The sequence below is a fragment of the Octodon degus genome, unplaced genomic scaffold (genome assembly GCF_000260255.1).
Source record: "Octodon degus isolate 3935 unplaced genomic scaffold, OctDeg1.0 scaffold00142, whole genome shotgun sequence".
NCBI lineage: Eukaryota > Metazoa > Chordata > Mammalia > Rodentia > Octodontidae > Octodon > Octodon degus.
The window spans coordinates 4,495,982-4,518,056 of record NW_004524718.1 but is presented as its reverse complement, the minus strand read 5'-3'; the positions used below and the strand labels follow the sequence as shown (position 1 = coordinate 4,518,056).

At 38.3% G+C, this 22,075-nt stretch overlaps 1 protein-coding gene across 4 annotated transcripts in view; it reads left to right on the top strand.

Annotated features, from left to right (window-relative positions):
- Window positions 1–22,075, top strand: part of Ghr (growth hormone receptor) — a 283,568-nt gene that overhangs the window by 251,534 nt on the left and 9,959 nt on the right. For 3 of the 4 annotated variants that reach the window (XM_023701878.1, XM_023701876.1, XM_023701877.1), the window contains exons 9-10: window positions 4,221–4,290; window positions 4,455–7,318. In XM_023701878.1, the coding sequence (XP_023557646.1) occupies window positions 4,221–4,290; window positions 4,455–5,411 (1,027 nt within the window). In that variant the 3' untranslated portion in view covers window positions 5,412–7,318. Of the gene's footprint in view, window positions 1–4,220; window positions 4,291–4,454; window positions 7,319–22,075 lie in introns of those variants that run through there. The other variant, XM_023701879.1, reaches the window with a different exon arrangement.

Sequence of the window (22,075 nt, the reverse complement as noted above, 5' to 3'; positions counted from 1 at the left end):
AAGGAAAGGAAAGGAAAGGAAAGGAAAGGAAAGGAAAGGAAAGGAAAGGAAAGGAAAGGAAAGGAAAGGAAAGGAAAAAGAGGGGAGGGGAGGGGAGGGGAGGGAGGGAAGTAAGGATGGAGGGAAGGAATAAGGGAGGGAAGGAAAGAATTACTTAAAAAAATGAGGCCACCCAAAATAAAATATACAATCAAGACATAGGCAAGTGAGGGAATAGCCCAGTGACATAAGTGCTTGCCTGACAAGCACAAGGTCCTGAATTCAATCCCCAGTACCACAAAAAGGAAAACAAAAGCCTGACGAGACATAGGCAAGTGAAATGAATGGACAGATCTCAGAAGAAGCATACGTGGCCTACAAACATATGAAAACTGTTCAACATCTCTGACTGTACAAGAAATACAAATTAAAACAATGCTAAGAATCCATCTTATACCAGTAACAATGGCAAACACCAAGAGGTTAAAGATTAACAAGTGCTCTGGTGAGCAAGGAGCCCTCCTTCACCGACGAGCATATAAACTAGTGCAATTATGGAGAGTGATGTGGAGAACGGTGTGGAGATTTCTCAAAGAACTAAAATGACAAATTGCATTTGGCCCAGTTATTCCCCTTCTAGACTTCCCCAAAGAGCTAACGACACCATACAACAGCAATACATGCATACCAATGTTGTTAGCATCACAATTCCTAATACCTAAATCCTGGAAGCAACCTCTATGCCCATTAAGAGATAAAGGGATAAATAAACTGTAATATTTATATATAATCAAATACCACTTGGCTATTAAAAAAGTATAAATTTGAGACATTTGTAGGAAAATGTATGTACTTGGAAAATATAATTTGAGTGAAATAAATCAGACACACACGTTTAAGTACTACACGCAATCTCTTATTTGAGCAAGAGAAATTACAAAGAGCAAAATAAAGAATAGACAAAATGAAAAATGAAATGAATCATTTGCCAATGGGAAGGGGTCCCAGGGACTGAGGGTGAAGAGAGAGGAGGAGGAGAAGGGAAGTAAGATTTAAGATATGCTATGTACAGGTACCAAATAGCCGCAATAAATGTGAGCATTACACGTCATAAACATGAGCTAGTAATAATACTCACAAAAGGATGAACATGAGTGAAGGGGATTTAGGGACAGAAGGAGAGAGGTAGGTGGGAAGGGAAGGGAGACTGAAAAATAGTGCAAACTGTGATGCACATGCGCCTACAATGAATGTAAATTTCATGGATGGCAACATGTACTGAGAAAATTTTAAAAAGCAAAGTCACTGAAAATAAATGATAGAAAATACTTTCCATAGGTGTGGAAATAACACATAGTCCCAACAGTTAAAATCATGCTCCAAAGAATTCAGTGCTCGTGTCTGTCCTCCCCAAAAGCCCGGGCTCTCAAGATTGCAGGGCCTGCCTGCCTTTGACCCTTTGTGATCCCAGTCCATTATCTAAGCTACTCCACCATATCTTCATCCAAATAAAAAGTTCACCTCTCACAGGATTTATAGTGCAATTTGTATTTGAATAAAATGATAGCACTATCACATAGTCCCTCACATGTAATATTCCCTTTGTTATAGGAAATAACTGAGGCTACACTCCCCTTTTAATTAAGGAAAGAAAAATGGAAACAGCATATAACAGACTTGAGAAACCAAAAACCAAATTCAGACTCCAGATCCACACTTTGTTATTTTGTTTTACTTTTATTATTAGAGTAAGAATTCTATCACGAAGTGGTTGCAAAATAGAGAATCTTCACACAAAAATCCACATTTCTAGAGCATACCTAAAAGCTGAAAGATGGGGCCAGCCTGATAGCTCAGTGGACTAAAGTGCCTGCTTAGGCTGAGCGTAGCGACCAGGGTTTGATCCCCTGTGTGCTGTGCTGGCCCCACCCCGGGGCCCTCTGAGATGGCCACTGAGACTAGGCGTGGTGGCACACCTGTAATCCCAGCACTTGGGAGGCTGAACACACGAGGACCACTACGAGTCCGATCTGAATAGTGAGAACCTGTAGCCCCTGTAGCCCCTGTCCTAAATACAAGAGAAAAAGAAAACAAAAAACTGAAAGATGGAGTAAAACAAGGCTGATTTTCTTTGCAAGGCATGTACACAGCAGCCGAGAGCCAGCTGTCTGGCTGGGCAAGGCGCGCATCCCCCGTGTGACACCATCTTCATTACTCCTCAGAGCCTTTCCGTGGGCGTCTTTTATTCATTTGCATAACCACCTTGGGCCTTGTGGTTTCAGGGTCTGTCCCTTGTGGCTAAGGTCACCACAGGTATTAAAAAGAAAAAAGAAAAAAAAAAGAGCACAAGCTGAAATGCGTCATCACATTCCAGAGACTCAGAGACAGACAGACGATCACACTATCAAGCCATTTAGGAATCTTTGCTTTCTATATCTAGTGTTACACTGCATTTTTTTTCCGCTTTTGAACATTTGAAATATGCATTTAGGGATGCAGAACTAAATAACATAGCAGGATGAAAGAGGACTACGAGCTTGGATTTCAAGTCAGACACTCTGGGACTGCATCCCAGCCGGCCCAAGGATCTGTGCATAAGTTGAACATGTCCCTTAATTCTCGAAGCTTTTGCTTAGACAGTCTGCTTCTTTGGTTGTTGTAAAGATTAAAGAAGATATTGCAGCACTCAGCAAGCTCATTTCTAAACAGTAAGATAGTAAATTTCAGGGCTTTGGAGGGTACACCTCTCTGCCACTGCTCCTCAATTCCACAACTCTGAGATGAAAACAGCTAGAGACCATTTGTAATTAAATGAACAGGATCGTGTTCCAAATACATCTTTCCGTACAAAACGGACGGCAAGCCAGAGTTGTACCACAGGCTATAATTTGCCAACCTATATTCTTGTGCACAGTCTACCTCCAAGTATATCTGGTAGGTCAGAGGCAATCAAAATGGCAAAATAATTTATATTACTCAGCTCTACATGGGCTTCTTATCAGTAGCAATTTGTTTTACCACTTGCCCCACTAAGTAAGCATACTGGCTACTTAAAGAAAAGTAAGTGGCTACTTAGTTCTTTAAGTGGTTACTTAAAGAAAATTATATAAGGAAATTTGGTTTATCCCTTAGATTAAGAAAAATGGCAGGTGGAAATACCAAGAGAAAAGATTCCTTTCTGAATAGACCAGATGGCCCATCCACACAATATAGAAAAACCAGCTTACCCTTGTCCAACAATGACAGTTCTGAATACTTCAGAGGTTCCTTTTAAACCATAAAATAAATTACTTGTAATGACAATGTCTGAATTTTCTTTCCAGTACAATAACGGTGACTTTAAATTATAAACTCTAGCTGCACTATTAACTGAATAGGTAAATGAATCATTCAAATTTATTTAAGGAATGTTTATGGAAGACCTTCGTCATGCCTGGAATTGTAATGAGTACTTGGGACATAACAAGGCACGAGACAGGCCGGATAGACAGTAAAATGAATTATGACTCAAAAAATTATTTTATTGTTTAGAACAGAAAATGTAAGTGCATCATAGAGTTGTCTGTATAAATCCATTCTAGTCAGTTAGAGATAGTTCAGATTTGTCTTAACTGAAAATGAGCGCTGCAGTAATATTCTGGTCAGAGATCCTTTTAGATGATTTTATAATTACTGTCAACTGTGTTGTGCTAATTTACCCCATTCCATCCTCTTCCAAGGGCGTAAATAACTTTGGCTCTATTTAGACTAAGCTTGCTTGATTTCTTTGGTTCTTTGTTTCCTCCTTTCTTCTGTTTTTCCTTCCTCACTTCCCCCTTCTTTCCTCCCTTCCTTCCTTCTTGCTTCCTTCTTTCCTTCTTTCTCTGCAAATTACTAGTGAGATGTGCACTAAAATTGCCTTCCTTATGGCTGACATGGAAATTAGCTTCAGATGGAATTACATTTCACGTTCTCAGATACTGAAGTTTCTCGTCAATAAAAAGCATTAAGAAAAGGGATTACAAGAAAATTGCATTTTATTGAAATGGACTTCAAATGAGGGCTTTCTGCTGCTATTGTTTTTCTTCTATGGTTTTCACTTACTGCTTAGAAGTTCCTTCCCTTTCTTATATTCCACTTATATAAAATGCCAGAATATTTAGAATAAGTAATAGTGCTGCTAATATTTTCTTTCTGTGTTTGAAAGAAGAGAACATGTGAATTTTAAGACATGATGTACCAAAATTTTATTTGTTTTCAAGGATTAAGATGCTGATTTTGCCCCCAGTTCCAGTTCCAAAGATTAAAGGCGTTGATCCAGACCTCCTCAAGGTAATTAACAAACCTATATCAATTGTACATAGCACTAGTTAAGTCATCTATGAAGACTACTATCCTCTGTGGAGAGTGTTTTTGCAAGCTATGTGTACAGATTTAAAATTACTTAATCATTATGAGGATCTTTTCATAGATCTTCATTTTTTTCTGCTTCCTAGGAAGGAAAATTAGAGGAGGTGAACAAAATCTTAGCCATTCATGATAACTCTAAGCCTCAATTCTACAACGATGACTCTTGGGTTGAATTTATTGAGCTAGATATTGATGACCCGGATGAAAAGATTGAAGGATCAGACACAGACAGACTTCTCAGCAGTGACCATCAGAAATCTCTTAACATTCTCGGGGCAAAGGATGATGACTCTGGCCGTACCAGCTGCTATGAACCTGACATTTTGGAGGCTGATTTCAGCGCCAGTGATGTGTGTGATGGCACCTGTGAGACTGTTCAGTCAGACAAGTTAAAAGGAGAAGCTGATCTCTTGTGCCTTGATGAGAAGAACCACACTAACTCACCTCTCGATGCGTCGCCTGACCCTCAGCAAGCCAGCGTCATCCCAGCAAAGGAAGACAAACCACAACTGCTCTTTATTGGTAAAACTGAGTCAGCTAACCAAGATGCCCCTACACAGATAAGCAATCCTAGTTCACTGGCAAACATGGACTTTTATGCCCAAGTAAGCGACATTACACCAACAGGGAATGTGGTCCTCTCACCAGGCCAAAGGAATAAAGCAGGACTGTCCCAGTGTGACATGCATCCAGAAGCAAACTTCATCAAAGACAATGCCTACTTCCTCAAGGGAGATGCCAAACAGCGCATCGTCATGACCTCTCCCACCGAGGTCAAGACACATGAAGGGCCAAGCTTGAAACAGGAGGATGCTTATGTCACCACAGAAAGCCTTACCACTGCTGCTGAGAAGTCCAGGGTTGTGGAACAAGCTCCAGGCTCTGAAATGGCTCTCCCAGATTATACCTCTGTTCATATAGTGCAGTCTCCACAAGGCCTCATCCTCAACACGGCTGCCTTGCCCCTGCCTTTGCCTGACAAAGAATTTCTCTCATCGTGCGGCTACGTGAGCACAGACCAACTGAACAAAATCATGCTGTAGCCTCCTTCAGTTTCCCGGAAGTGACATATTTCATCGCAAAGAATTGGCTAGGGCCTGAGGGCTTAAATGAAACGATGTTTTCTTGGGAGAGTGCGAGGGTGGGTATAGAATCTAAATGCCTTTTCCTGAAATGTTGAAATATCATATTGAAATGAAAAAAACGAGAATGTTTAATCAGATAGGGATTCCCTTGTGAATTGTAAATATTTTAAATTGCCTCAAAGACTGTTTAGTGCAGTAATTGTCTTATTATTGTGGTGTTAATTTTGTGATACTGAGGATTAAATGGCTACCCCTTTAATGTACAGTTTAAAACAGCAAAATGAAGTCAGGTGGCTTTTGCAGTTCAGGATTTTGAGTACAAGTCATAGCACAGGCTAATTTTTTTTTTCTTTTAATTAACTTGGAAGTAAAACTTCAGGCAAGAAGCCAAAAATAGTTTGGATATATAAAACATTTATTTTGACATAAAATTGATAAAGATATTTTTAATAATTTAGACTTCAAGCATGGCTATTTTATAATACACTACATACTGTGTACTGTAGTTCACAATGACTTATCAAAAAGAATATAGAACAACTACAGTGTAACGCTGGTTTAATGCTTTGTTCTGTGCACCTAAAGAAAAGCAAACAAGTTAGTTTTTTACAGCGTCCTTTTTATATCACCCAAAACTTCTTAAATAATTCTAAAAGTCTAGTAACCTGCATTATTGGAACATATTCACTGTATCTGAATTTTTTTAAAAAAAATATTTTTTAATTTAGAAAACTTTATGAAAATGTTTACACTGATCAACATACCATAAACCAAAAAATACAGGGGGGAAACCCCTTTCTTCAGCGAGTTTCTGTTCAAGCCACAGAGCTGTGCAATAAGGGAAGCAGAGGTCAGGCTGGTTCTGGTGGGCCAGGAGGCTTCAGTGCTCTGAGGGGAGGGAGCAAGAAGGAAGCTCCAGCACCTCTGCAGTGGTGTCCCTTCCAACACAACTTGGTTTTATTTCATAGTTACCTAAGAAGAGGAGAAGGGATAGGCTGCTGGGACAGAAAGCCCAAGAAACAGGTCTTGGTTTCACAGCCTAGAACCAGATGCATACTCAGCACTCACAGTATCACGGGACAGAAGAGACAAGGTTTTCTAGCCCAAAGAATAACTCAAGAATAATTAGATCAGCAGCAGAACCTTCTGCATTAAACTTTTTACAGGATTTATTTTTAAAAGAAAAAAAAATCATCACTTTTTATGTCCTTTCAAAAGGTCTGGCCTCAAGCCACAGTCAGAATAAAAAATAAATAAAAAACACAACAAAGGCCTAAGTAGTATAGAAATTTGTTTCAGTTCCTCCATAACCTCAACATCATTTGTTAGGATAGCTCCCTAAAAGGTTCACGAGAGAGAAAATCAGTTCATCTCACTGAAGAATACTTCTCATTTTCAGTAGTTTTTGAAAAACTTAAAATTTTAAAGTTAGCTTTGATTTAAATAGTATTTGACATTTATCTCAGACCTTTTGGAAGCTTAGTTGTTGGTGATTTTAATTCCCACTTTCTTGCAGGAAAAACAGTGAAATTCATTTAATAGGTTTTCCGCTACCTTGCTGCTATGGTTTTCTCCAGGAGCTACATCATTGAGTTTTCATATAAAATATCATTCATGTAGAACCTAATTCAACTTACAGCTGTGTGTTTGAAAGAACTATCTTACTTTACAATAGGCTAATCACATTTCTATAGCCAAAAAATAGTTAAATACCTCAATCAGTCTCAGAATGTCATTTTGGTACTTAGCTGGCCACACAAGCCATTATTCACTAGTATGACTAGTTGTGTCCTGCAGTCTATATTTAACTTTCCTGATGTCTGTGGATATATTCCTTCAAAGTTTAATAAATTTATTTTCTTGGATTCCTGACCGTGTGCCTCGATTTCAAACTCCAACATTAAAAAGCATCCTACCTTAGCCTGGATACTGTGAGTCATTCTCATTGTAAGAGGAACCAAACACAATTAGTTGAAATACATCAGCACTGGCGTGTAGAATTTTGTTATGTGATGAGCTATGCAGAAGCAGAGGAGGCAGATCCCTGCTTCTATTGTTTAAGGAAACAGGAGCCAGCTCATAAATATTTCATGCCTTGTCTTTGCCCTCCTTCCTATGGACAAAAGTTCATAAAGCCATATGTTAGATGTGTCATAGAGTTGAATAGCATTTTCAAGTTGACATAGAGTGTGGCGGGATGGGAAAGAATGATGCTTGTCAGTGTCCTTAAGCCACATTTCTAGCTTGAATATGTTGCCTGAGTGGAAGGGAAGCAGCTTTGTGTCCCCTGTCATACAAAAAATGTCAGTGCATCAGATTGGCAACTTGTCACCATGGGAAGAATAAGTCTCCTTCTGGTGGACCTCCAGGTGTTGGACACAGGCTCATTAGATAAATTGTGTAGGAGTCTGAGGAAATAGTAAAGCCATGAATCGAAGGTTTCTACTACTGGAGACTCCAGGTCAGGTAGCTGCTGAATCACAGGGTCTCATCTAGACACTGAGTTCTGAGATGTGGGAGGTTGTTGATGGCATAGAGAGACCTGAACAACTGGTGAGTGCTTCAGCAAGTTGCATGTAAACTGTAAAACTTTTCATAAAACATGATGGTTATATTCAGTGCAGAGCAAAAGGTGCTTCATGTGTAGCCTTCAACTTTTTGTGAAGCCATTGTTTCAAACATCTTCGAGATAAAGCCTGTGGGCTTTCTTATTTGGACATATACAGAAAATTGTGACCCTTCTTCAGTAGGATATTGGGACATGCACTGATGACACAAAACAAAAGATCACTTTGTAAGCACCAGATACTTATTTCTTTGGTGTGCTATTCAAGATTCAACCTTCTCTGAGCTGAAAAAGCGCAATCCTTTCTATTTCAGATGGTTTTTATTTCAGAAGATGGCTGTATGTATGTGTATCTGCATGAAAACTTCTCGGTGGTTCTACTGAAATATACTAACACTGATATCTATTCAAGTGTTGTAACATTTTTACACCAAAATATACCTTTTCATGTGCTTTGTTTAAGGTAATAATACCTGAAAAAATGTTCAACATCACTGGCCATTAGAGAAATGCAAATTAAAACAACACTGAGATTCCACCTTACTACAGAAAGAATGGCTATCATCAAGAAATCAAATAATAACAAATGCTGGTGAGGCTGCGGGGGAAAAAGGAGCCCTTCTCCACTGTTGGTGGGAGTGCAAACTAGCACAACAACCACGGAAATCAGTACGGAGAGTCTTCAAAAACCTCAAGATAGAAATTCCATTTATTTTAGCTATTCTCATAGTATTCTTCTCAAAAGAGTTAAAGACATATATTACAGTAAACACCATACCATGTTTATAGCATAATAGCTACATCTTAGAAGCAACCTACACGTCCGTCAATGGATGGATGAAGAAAATGTGATATTTACACACAATAGCGTACTACTCTGCTACGAAGGAGGATGTTTGAGTCATTGAGGAAAATGGACCCACCTGGAGACCATAATGTTAAATGAAATGAATCACATAAGCCTAAAATGGCATGATTTCTCTTGTGAGAAATCCAAAATAGAAGTAAAGAGTACAGTAAAAGATAGATCATTTGAAATAGGGAAAGAGGGCATCTGAAAGTGAAAAGTGTAACCAAGAGATGGAGCGAGGGGAGAAAAGGGAGGGAAAGGGGAGATAAAAAGGATCCGGCTGTGCAATGCATAGGTGCTCACTCCTCATAACGAGGATTATCATTATGTACTGCAAAACGGTGCTAATGAAAAGAGTGTCTTCCATTAGATACTAATGCTGCATCCAAAACAAAAATGTTGTGCAGAAAAATTAGAAGTTACATAAATCTAAAGTCTTTAGTTTGAAATCCAAGATCTCACAAATAATTTGCCTCCTTTGGCTTTGCTAGTTTAATAACATATACACTTGTATATATACATATACATATACATATACATATACATATACATATGTATAATAACATATACACATGTAAAGGACACAGCCTCTGAACCTGACCCTTGTTTGACATTCAAGTGCTTATGTTGCAATTCTAATAAACATATTACATCAACTACATTACATAGATTGCGTTGCTTATGGTTAAAATGATGTTTGATTGGTAAATTAAATCTGGATAGGGAGAAATTACAGTTATATGGAGATAATCCATAGCTTGGATTTAAATACTTTGACTCTTTTAACTAAGTAAGTGCTCCATGGGGACACCAGAAGCTATATCCAAGGAGTGGGAACAAAAGATATTGGTGCCACTGAGACACAGAGCTTCTAAGCCTGGAAAACTATGTTACCTGCTCATGTTACAATGCAATTTTCTTTCCTTACATTTGAAAATAGCCACGGGGCAGCTGAATAAAGACCCGTGTGGACTGATACACAGTCTGTGGCCACCTCTACCATGCTCAAGTGGAAAGCCTGATTCTACCTGCTGTTGTCTCTGGGGGATAAGCACCATGGCTCTGCTACCCCAGCAGCCCACCAGGCTCATAACTCAGCCCCAGTTATAAAGTTGAGGGGCAAAGCTTAATAGAAAGAAGATATTTTATTTGTAAGGAGAAAAAGAGAGAGAGAGCAAGGAAAAGCTAGATGACTCCACAGCTAAGAAAACATCAGGGTAGTGGGCTCCGGCAAGATGGAGGATCTGTGGGTGCTTTGTTCTTAGCTGTTCTTATAGGACTAGGAATTAGCCTTTTCCCTCCACCCAGAACTTGCCATGACTCTAGCAGCTTCTGCACACTTCTCCTAACATCATTTCTTCTGGTGGTCTATGTGCAGCATCTTTCTGTCCAATTCATTTACTTGTCCTTGATATAACTTATAAGGCCTTACTTATCTTTGGGTTGGGCAGCTAGCTGACAAAGGGGGCACATTATTCTTCATTAGATTAGGATTAGTAAGGGGGGGAGTGTAGGTACCTTTGTATTGTAGTGACCCTAGAGTAAATAAAATAGTGATTCTAGAGTATACACACAAATGTAAGCGCATATGTTAGTGTATAGATATGAGTGGATACTGCCTTAGGCAGCCCCCTCTTGTTCCTTTATATTTTATTGGAGGTGGGGGCAGTCTATTTGTGCACCTGGCTTCCTCTCTGTGTCTTGTCTGTCAGCTCTTTTTCTGGTCTCTTGGTCCAGATCCCAAAGCCATTTGGTTCCCTTCTTTATTCTCTTTTTTCTTTTCTTTTTCTTTTCTCTTTTCTTCCTTTCTTCCTTCCTTCCTTTCTTTTCTCTAACCCTTTCTTTGTCTAGCTTCTCACAACAATCTCTAGTAAAGTTTCTTTTTAACTCCTTCTAGCCAAGGTCAGCTGGAAGACCTGAGGAAGTCCCTGTTCTATTTCTTTATCCTCAAACCCTGCCCCTTCACTGCCTCATATCCTTCCTTCCTGCATCCTCTGAGTGGTCCAGGACCAGTGTGGTCTGTGGGCAGCTGGTAAATATCTGGTTGAGCCTATGAGGCTCCTCTTGTAGATGTAATAAAAGACATTTACTGTCCCTTAAGAAGTTTATGCTTTTCCCATTTCTTTGTTCTTGGCCAGACCTCTTCCTCCCCCTTAAACAGCTCCTACTTATCAAACTTTCCTGTCCATATGTTTCTGATCCTTAAGAGACCACTCAAATCCTTTCTTCCTAAAATCTCCCCCAATTTCTTCCAAAGTGAATATTCCTTTCTCTAAATCAAAGGTAATAGTATTTATCACGTTCTGCTTGTTATCTCATGTCTTTATTACTTGTTCACATTGAGACAAAATAACTGATACCCACAATTCTAAGGAGAATGAGCTTATTTTTGCTCATAATCTATGAGAGGTCTCAGTCCACAGTCAGCTAGCTCTAAAGCAGGCAGTGAGGCTGAGGAACATGCCAGGGGACAAATGTGGCAGGTTGTGCCACCATGGTGACATGCAGAGAGAGCTCAGGATGGGAGGGAAAGAGGCAGGCCCTCCCAGGCATGTGGCCAGTGACCCACAGTGACCCACCTCCTCCGACCAGGCTTCACCGCCAAAATCCCATTCAGCCCTAAATTATCAGGGGGCTGAGCCACATCAAAGAGTATCATGCCCTGCCATCCAGCCAGCCACCTCCCTAAAGCCCCACTTGGGAGTTCATAAGGTGTGGGAGAGTATCCAGACGCAGAGTATTACAGCTCACTGCACCCCTGGGATGAGTTTACCAAAATGTCTTCTTGGGAATAGTAGATCTCTGAGAAGTACTGATGGGGTGATTCTGTGTGCAGATAAGTTTAGGGAGAATCTCAAATTACACTCATTTCTGAGAGAATTATAGTGTATTTGCATAGTGTATTTTGATATATTAACACTTCTAAAGCTTTTTTTTTTAAAGGTTGAACACACTATTTCCTAATTTTATACAAGAAAATATATATATAACCATACTTCAAAGATACTGTGGATTTGGTTCCTACTGCAATAAACCACATGACACTAATTTTTTGGTTTCTCAGTGCATATAAAAGTTATTCATACTATACTGAATAGTGTAATAACATTATGTTTAAAAAACAACATACAGATCTGGCATGGTGCTACATACCTGTAGTCTCAGCACTTTGGGATGCTGAGGCAGGAGAATCTCAAGTTCCAGCCTAGCCTGGACAACTTAGACCTTGTCTCAAAATAAAAAATAAATAGTTCTGGGAATGTGTAGCTCAGTGGGAAAGCTCTGGCTCCAACCCCCAGCATAAAAATATTTATGAAAATATTTGTGAATATATTCAAAATATTTATTAATGTATTCATTCATGTGCTAATAATCATCAACACTTTCAGCAAGTCTGGCCAACAGTCTTGCTTTCATGCTAATAGCTGCAAACTTATCCAAATGGTGGTTTGTTTTATATTACCAGAGCCGATGGGCTGGGGAGATGGCTCAGTGGAACATGCGCTTTCCTGGCAAGTGCAAGGGCCTGAGTTCAATCCCTGGTTCCGCCAAAAAAAAAAAAAAAAAAAAAAAAGTATTATATTACCAGAGCTGATTGGACTAAGATAGCCTCAGAGGTCACACTGAGATTAGTCTCCCTCTAAGTGAGCCCCAAGTTACTGTAACTTCTTACTAGTTGGTAACTTCCCAGGTAAAGGGATAAACAACAGACAGGACGCCACCCCCAGGAATCTGTTACCTCGTCTCCAGCTTGCCCAAATTACAAGGAGCCAGTTTCCTTAGGTACTGTTCTTTGTTTCTTGTACCCTCCAGACAGTAAGCTTCTGACTCATGACTACAATGGCTGCTGAAGATTGGCATGGCTATGAGTATTTCTTAAAACGGTGGTAAATTCTGCCACACTGATTGTCTCTTCCTTTCCCAAATGATGTCTCCGTAGCATACAACGCTTGTGCTGTGCTTTCAGCAGCACTCCTGGCATCTGCACCAGAGACACGATCACAGGAAATTATTTCCGTTGTTCATTCATAAAGACCAACTGCTTGTCCAGTAAACATCTGAACACGCAGTTGCAGCAGTTCAGTCATGTGTTCAGTTTCCACTTCTAAGTCTCTTGTGACTCTCCCCACAGCTGTGGCTGCCCCACGGAGGTCTTGAACCCCTCCAAATCACCAGGAGAGCTGGAGTCAAGTTCTTCTAAGCTCTGATTAATGTTAATATATTGCCCTCTCTCATAAATCACAAATATTAATCAAGAATGATGATTCCTGTCCAGAAGGCTTTCAATTTACTCTGTCCAAATCCATTAGGGTAATCACTACCTATGCCAGATACCACCATTTGAACTGTATTTCTGGAGTAATAAAACTTGAATTTGAAATTACTGTCTTTTCTATGGGCTACAAAATGGATGTTGTGTCATCTGGCAGGAAAACAAAATTATTTTTATGGTACATGTGCATCAGAGCCCTGAATCATCGTATGTATTTTCAATAAGAAATAATAGTCTAAAAGGAGTCTTATTTTTTGGAGCAGCAGCTTTCAATGCTGGGTTTAAATCTTCATTCAACCAGATTGTAAACAGATGTGCTGCCACCCAGGCTTTGTTGTTCCATTTACAAAGCTCAGAGAGAATGACCTTAATATAATTTAGCATATTCTAGGATTTTCTGAACAGTAAAGGAACACTGGTTTCAGCTTACAGTCACCTTTGCATTCATCCCTAAAAAGTCAGTTTTTGAAGAGAAGCATTCATTTCTCTTCCACAGCTATGAAAATCCTAGAAAGCACCTTTTTTCAATAGACAGGCTCTCCATCCATACTCAAACATCTGTTTCTTTGCTGGCTGCCTTCATCAACTACCTTGGCTAGAGCTAATGGGTAACCTACTGTAGCATATACATCAAGACTTGCTGTTTCCCCAGCATGTTCATGTTATAGAAATGTCTTCTTTCCTTAAACCTCATGAATAACCTCTGCTGTCTTCAAACTTTTCTTCTGTGGCTGTCTCTCCTTTCTATGTCTTCATAGAATTGAAGACAGTGACAGTCTTACTGTACATAGATCAGGCTTTGGTTCTGAATATATGATGGCTGTGTTGTTCTCCTTTACAGATATCTAAACTTGTTCCATTAGTACAATAAAACTGTTTTGCTTTCTTATCATTCATAGTCGTTAGGGGAGTACTTTTAATCTCCTTCAAAAACTTTTCTAGTCCTCCGTAGGCTGAGGCAGGATTGCTGCATAAGCAAGCTCAAGGCCAGTCAGTGCTACAGGATGAAGCCTTGTCTCAAAACAAATGAAAAAGCCTCTTCCATCTCATTCACCACCTAGTCTTTTACCTCTTTGGAATAACATGTTTCTTCTTTAGTAAGACTACTCATATCTGATTTTGGTTTAAAGTGAGAGACCTGAGACTATTCCTTTCCCTTGAAAAGCTAGAGATCATTATAAGGTACTTATTTGACCTAATTTAAAGGCTATTGTCACAAGGAATTAGATGGTCTAAGAAGAGAGAGAAATGAGGAAATAGTCAGTCAGTGCAGCAGTTGAAAACACGCATTTATCAAGTAAGCGTCCCAGCTCATATGGGCATGGCCTGTGGCACTCCAAAAAGACAATCAAAGTAACATCAAAGGTTAGCTATCAGAAGTCACCGTAACAGTATAATAATAATGGAGAGACTGAAGTACTGTGAGAATTACTGAAGTGTGATACAGAGACACAAAGTGAGTCCAGGCTATTGGAAAGCTAGCACTGATACACTTACCCAGTGCTGGGGTGCTACAGATTTCCAATTTGTTAAAAAAAAATGCAAAAAGGGAAAAGCCATAAAATGAGTTATGTCTATAATAGTAAAAGAATCCATTATATATCTGTAAGAACTTAGGAAAAGCTGCTTTATGAGTAACATTATCAGCTCAAAATAAAATTGTAATAAATTATAGATGAACTAGAATCTGAATGAATCATCTTCATGTGATGTCACTAAACTCTTACTCTCTGAATAAAACTTCCCAAAAATAAAAGACAAACAACAGAAATCTTCTCCTCTCAACTCAGATTACCATTTTGTATATGCAATTACATTTTTCTAAGGACTTAGATGATTTAGAGCATTCATTTCCCTCTTTGTGACAGTGACATTTAATTGCTGGCTAAAATAGACCTTGAATTCCCTGCCTTCTCAGACCAAAACCTGGGAAAGAATATTTAATACACAGTTTTCTTTGAAATTGAAATCTTACAACTTCAAAGAAATTCTTATATCATTCTTCATGAGAAAGAATATATTTTGCTGTGAACCAACAGGATAATATTTATCTGTTAGTGCCTGAACAAAAGTGATGCATTCCTTACTGCCTCCTGCTAAGCTAAAAATAAAATTCATCCAGATAGAGCTTCAAATATTTTTGCATTGTAATCTCAGGAAGCTATCTTTGTAGGAATATATAGAAAGCAATTTCTGTTGATTTTTTAAAAATATAATGCACATGATTGCTCTGTAGACATTAAGAGATGTTAGCACTTTTTTCTGTAAGGATGACATCATTCGTTAAGAAATTGTATTCATTTTAGATTTCCCAATGGAACTGTATTCAAAAGAAAGATTTTTATAATTAGCTTTCTTTTAGATGGTATAAAATGACAGAAATAACCTGAGCTGAGTTCTAACTATATAAAATATTTTCACATATATTATTTAAGTTGAACGTAATAAATATGTATTGTAAGCAAGTCACTATTTTTAACATTTTTATAGGATAGAAAACAAATGCCCAGATACTTCAACCTTTTTTCAGTTAATAAACTAGTAAATGATAGATTTAGAATGAAACCCCAGATCCTCTGATTAGCCCAGTTCTGCCTCTAATGCAAGGTCTCTTACTTGAAGAAATAAAAGCTTCTGATGCAATTCATCCTGTAAAGAAAGTGAAAACTTAGCTGTTTTATAATATAGATTCAAAGAATCATCTGCAAAAGATAAGGTTCTTTTCTGATTACAAAAATTATAGCCTATTAGTAAGTATTTAACAATTAGTGCTTGGCATAGGGTCAGGGTGGTCCAGATATGTAGCATTTGCCAGTTTCTACAGTGTAAATTATACCAGTATGATGATTCTTAGCTCTAGATGTTTTGTCATTGCATGCGAAGTGGAAAGAAATAGCATAACCAGCTCTCATGATCGCACAACATTCCATCTAAAGTAGGACATTTTTCATAATGGCTAGATCAGGATTGCAGCTAACATTTATAAAGCATTAGCCATAGACGAGAAAGTATTCTAAGCACTTCTTGTGCATTTTTATTTAACCTCACAATAATATTAAGAGGCAAGTTCTATTCTCTTCAGTTTACCAATATGGAAACTGAAGCATAGATCATTTCATTTAAGTCACAGAATCAATAAATATTAGTACCAGGATACAATTATGAGGACTTCAGCTCAAGTCCATATTCTACATTTAATGCTATCCTACTTTCAAATAATAATTATACTCAGACTGGTTTTTTATGATAATAAAAGGCAGCCAATTGCCAAGAACTTACTAACAGAGGTGGAACTTTTATTTGGCATCCCTAGCCCTTACATGACATATGCATCATCTTTCCATTCCTTCAAGACAACTGTGGAGGATAATATCTGAGAAAATCAGCGGTCATCAAAGGTGTCCTTCCAAGCCTTCCACAGTATCATGGTGATTTCGTCTCACGCCTCTCCCTTTTGCTTCAAGTCTGTAGTTGGTCACAAAACTGGGTCACAGACCTCCTTGAATTGCTAAGGCAGTAAATCTAGAAAGGTTAAATAACTTGACACTCCAGAACGGTGCAGAAAAATGTAAATAACTACAGAAAATTACATTAGCAGGAAAATAACCATTTTTACCTCTAGAAGCGAGAGAACAGCCATGAAAAACATCAGCCCCTACCTGTGATTCTTCTCATGGATGCAGCCGAAGCCCTGCCCTCCAGACACCTTGGATCCGGGAAGGCCTCCTTCTCCAAATCATCCAGCTGATCATCTCACTTTTTTAGAGAAACCATATCCCACTTCCACAGAAGGAATTCTCTCACCCCCATGTCAGGCTCAGACAATTAGTGAGATTTGATACATTGTCATCCTTCCTCACAGTTGAAAACTAAAGACATCCAGGGGGCTTCTCCATGTGTAAAAGGTGTTAGTGAGTGGTAAAACAGGATTCTCCTTTTGTCATCAAAGCCAGTCTTACCACACCACACCGCAGTGCCTCCTTGGTCCTACAGTAAATGTATCTAACCATATTCACCCAGAAGCTAATGTCATAAAGAGGTTTTAAGAACAGTTACTCCTATTTACTGTGCAATAAGGACTTTTAAGACAAAGAAAACATGAATACAAAATAGTCTTTACCTTTAAAATCACACTTGAAATGGAGTCAAAGACAAGTGGACAGCTGTGACATAGCAATAAGTCGACAACACTGCTGAGCACAGGGTCCTGTGAGAGCACAGACAGCAACAGTCGGCCCAGAGCAGTTTGAGCAGGATTGGTAGGAGGTTTAAAGAAAAAAATAGGAACCAAACATCTTGGTCATACTCCTGCCCCTCGGAAGGATTTTCCTTCACCCTTGACTTTCCCTTACAGTCTTGATCGTGACTGTCATGAGGCCAGGGCTACATGTTTTGCACAATCGTTTGTATCAGACCTCAATTTTCCCCCTTTCAGTCCACTCATTGTAAGAAACTCAGTCAGGCTATGAAGATAGACTAAGAGGAGGCAGTAAGTCCTGTAGGAGTCAGAGTTACCCCTTCGTGCCGTCTGCTCATCCTGCACCTCCTCTAGTCTAGTCTTTGCTGTGTCGTTTCTTCTCGAGGCTGCTGCTGCACACTCTAATGTGTAGTGTGAAAGAGCAGTGGACGCATAGCTCCTGATTTCAGTTTTGGTGCATGATTTCTTGATCTCCTATGCACAGACATTCACACGGTGCTAGGAATAATTTTTCAAAGAATAGTTACTGGTATCTGCCAAAGAAGATACGCTTTGCTCCAAAACCCTAGAGGACTACACTGAAAGTCTCTTATTAAAGTTACCCAGCAACTCTTCACAGGCATTGCCAAAGACATTTCAGTATTGCAAAGCTGAATTTTGAGTTGTCGTTTCACTACGCTGAATGGGCCAGCTTGTATTACATTTTCTACTTATTATACTGCTCTTCCTTTCTCTGGGCTCAGTTAAATCCAGGGCTCTGTTGGGTCACTAAATGAGTATTTCAGACCAGCATATTCAAGTGCTATCTCCAAAATTCAAAGAATGACATCAACTATTTTTATTGCCCACCGTTCAAGTCACAAAGGCTAATGATATACTTCTGAAGGTATAGTGTGACATACTCTAGATCTCTGGAACCCTAAAATTGGCTTTCTTATGTTCTTAGTCATTCCATCTGAGCTAAAGAATGATACAAAATAATTTTGAGCAAGATGGTGACAAAGGTCCTTTGCTTAACAGATATTTAATCCTGAGACAGTTTTCTTGTTGCTTTTATTTACTATTCAATCTCTTCATATATATTTTACTTTCTTCTTAATTATTTATTGGTCCTTCATTTTAGTTAAATCTCTTCATCAGAAGGAACAGAAAGCAAAAATTAGATTATGAGAAAAAAAATTTTACCTATAAACTCATGGTGCTATCTCGCAAAATCTAAGAACAGAAATGAAAATTCTTGTGATGAACTAAAATGGTAAGTTTGTCATCCAACCACTTGTGTTGCCATAAGGAGGTGGAGATCACATGCCACATAAAAGGACTGGTGAGACCACCCGTTGAGATGGAAAAATGATTTGGGTTGACATCAAATAAAACTACCTCCCACAATAAATAAATAAAATAAGAATCCTCAGTAATTTTACTCTAATTTTTTTTTTCTTCTCCTCCTCTTCCTTTTCTTTTTCCCCCCTTTCTCCTCCTTCATTTCTCCCATTCCTTTTCAATTTAAGTAGACATCTATATCAGATTCTCTTAAATTTATTACATTTTGGGCTAGAGGATCACCATGAATTTGAGGTCAACATAGCAGGTCATAATTTGGGCAACATAGTGGGCTTAAAGCCAGCCTGAGCTACATAGCAAAACAAACAAAACAAAAAAGTGTTTTATTACATTCTGGGTTGACTCTCTTGAGACTTGCAGGAAGAATCCATGTTGGAGGAGTAAATGCTTAGTAAGGTTAACAGGTGGAAGACAGTAGCATCTTGCCAAGTGTGGGCTATCTCTGGAGATGCAGCCAGAGAATCTTCTAGACCCAATTTTGGTATTTACATCTGTTCAATTTTAGCTGACTGAAGAATATGAAAAAAATGCATTTTTTCTCGATTAACTTTTAAAACTTAATTCTTTGTTTAAAAATAATATTGATTTATGTGGTTTACTTTACCAGTGAGTTTTTCTCCTAGTGTATATTCTGCATCATCATTTGGACATGAGCAAAGAAAGTGTTTCAGAATGAATTACACCTCACAAAATCAGCATCATGACAGATAAAACAGAAAAAAAGTTAAATGTGGTACAGAAAGTAATCCTAAATATACCTAATTGTTTAGGAGAATATAAAAGGAGGTGATCTGCTTGCGATCTTTGAAGAGCACATGTTTTAGAGTTAAAATCAATCACAGATAAGAATGAGAGGGCTGGCCAAATAGCTCAGAGGATTAAAGCACTTACACACAGGTGCAGAGGCCAGGGGTTCTATCCCCGACCCTGCCCCCAGAGCACGCTGAGACAGCAGTTGAGACTGGTTGTGGTGTCATGGGCCTGTAATCCCAGCTGTTGGGAGGCTGTAAAGAGGCGGATCAGTACGAGTCCAATCTAGTAGAGAGACCCTGAACACCCTGTAGATCCTTCCCTAAAAATACAAAAAATAAATAAATAAATAAATAAAAAGAGATGGATTGATAGACGTATCTTGGACATATCTCTGAACAATTCTATGTCTTGATTACCTGAAGCAATGGCTTATGTCAAGAATTTATTGTTGGGACAAAAACTTCTAAACTAAATATGAATATTTTCTTATTTTACCTAAAATTTTATAATAATTTATTATCATACTTAAACAATGGAACTGATAAATTTCATTAGTCAGTAGCTTTAATTTTGTTTTGTTGTATTTTAGGGAAGATTGTTCAGGGTCTCACTACTAGATCAGACTTGTAGTGATTCGTCTCTTTACAGGCTCCCAAGAGCTGGGATTACAGGCACATGCCAACATGCCATGCCACGGGTGCGGGGCCGGCACAGCAGGCCAGGGAATCGAACCCCCACGCCCTGCACCTGCTTGTAGGCACTTTAATCCACTGAGCTATTTGGCCAGCCCTAACTTTAATATTTTAATCACCTAATTATGACTATTGAGTTTTATAATCCTGAATATATGTGACCTTTATTTTGATTAAAGTATTTAAATGACAGCAGGATAAGAGATAAAATAATATAATACTGTACATATGAATATTAATTAAAAGTATAGAAAAATGTCTCATAAATTTTCATATCCTACAGGTAGCTTTATATTTGAGAGTTTAGGAAGGATTTGGAGAATTGCTATTTAGCTTTAATTCTGATCAAAAAAAAAAAAAAGGAAACAATACAGAAACAGTAAGAAACTTTGAGGAAAGCAATTAAAAACATTTAAGAAAATCATTTAAGAGAATAAATATAAAGAATATAAACATTTTCATATTCAAAAATATAAAGAATATAAACATTTAAGAAAACATTTAAGAGAATAAAATATAAAGAATCCTGGTCAGCCTTGTAGTCAGTTCCCCAGGAAAGCAAATTCCAACTGTTTTTGAGAAAAGATAAAGCATGATGCTGTGATAGCAAATGAATTTCCTGATGTGATAATGACTGAAAAATTACAAGTCCTAGTCTCTATTCAATTAAAAATTGTCCCCAGGACCTTTGTGATTCTCTGGTCCCTTCCTGTTCTGTCCCCATATAAGACACATCAGTTTAACCTGAACATCACCTCCTGTCCATCCTACCCTCCGCAGGGTGTTTGCTGCTTCCTGTCACAGGGCTGCCCCAGTTGTAGTCATTCTTTCTCCACTATCTTCCTGCAGCCAATATCATCCACATAGTCTTCAAATTTCTTTCTTCTACTTCACATTTATTCAATTTGTCTTCTCTCCTGAAGATTTTATGGCAGCCTTGCTTTTCAGGAAGAAAGTTCTAGACAGACCTCTAGGTTCTTTTCAACCAGGCAATTACTGTTCACAGTGTATGATCATCAAGAAAACTAGATCTGGTTCTTCTCAGCATTTTCATAATTGTTTACTGCTCTTGGTTTTTTTCATCTGCACCACAGATACTTTGTTACTTTTATTCTTTTTGTCTATATCTGACCCCAGATGCTTGTGGTTAATGGAAACCCATTGTCTAGATGCTTTTAGTTTTACTGTAAAAGTATGAGGAGGCAAATGAACTCTTGATTACTTAGGTTGTTCAGGACCTGGAATGGTGATTATACTTTCCATTCAACATGACTAAACATCTTTATCCACTTTTCTGATGTACCATAAGCATCAGGGACATTGTTCTGGATTTCAGTTCCAGTTGTGCTTCCCATAACATCTAGCAGGAAGTGCCTATTGATAACATGTAGCTCAGAAATTTGATAAATTACTGTCATTTATGAGAATACCCAGTGGTTGATGCAAGAGCAAAGCCAATGCAAATTTTCAAGGGTAACACATACTATGAGTCTTGACATCATTCATAAACTTTATGCAGTGATTACATATCTAGGAATTTAATTATAGGAGTAATCAAGAAATATATACAAAAACTGCACACTTACTGGATCATCACAGTAGGTGAGAATAATAGTTAGAACATTAGTAGACCTATAAGATAAGTAAGTTCTAGAGATCTGCTGTACAACATAGTGCCTATAGTTAGCAACATAGTACAATGGACAAAAAATTTATTAAGAGAATGCATCTCATTTTGTGTTCTTATAAAAGTAACAACAAAGCAAAATAAAAATAAACCCCAAGAAACACAAGCTTTTACAGGTAATGAATATGCTAGTTATCTTGACTGTTGCACTAGTTTTAGGGGTGTATGTATGCACATGTTCAGACTCATCAAATTGTATGGATTAGGTACAGTTTTTTGTATATCAGTTGTACTTCACTGAGGCCCTTTGTAAATATAT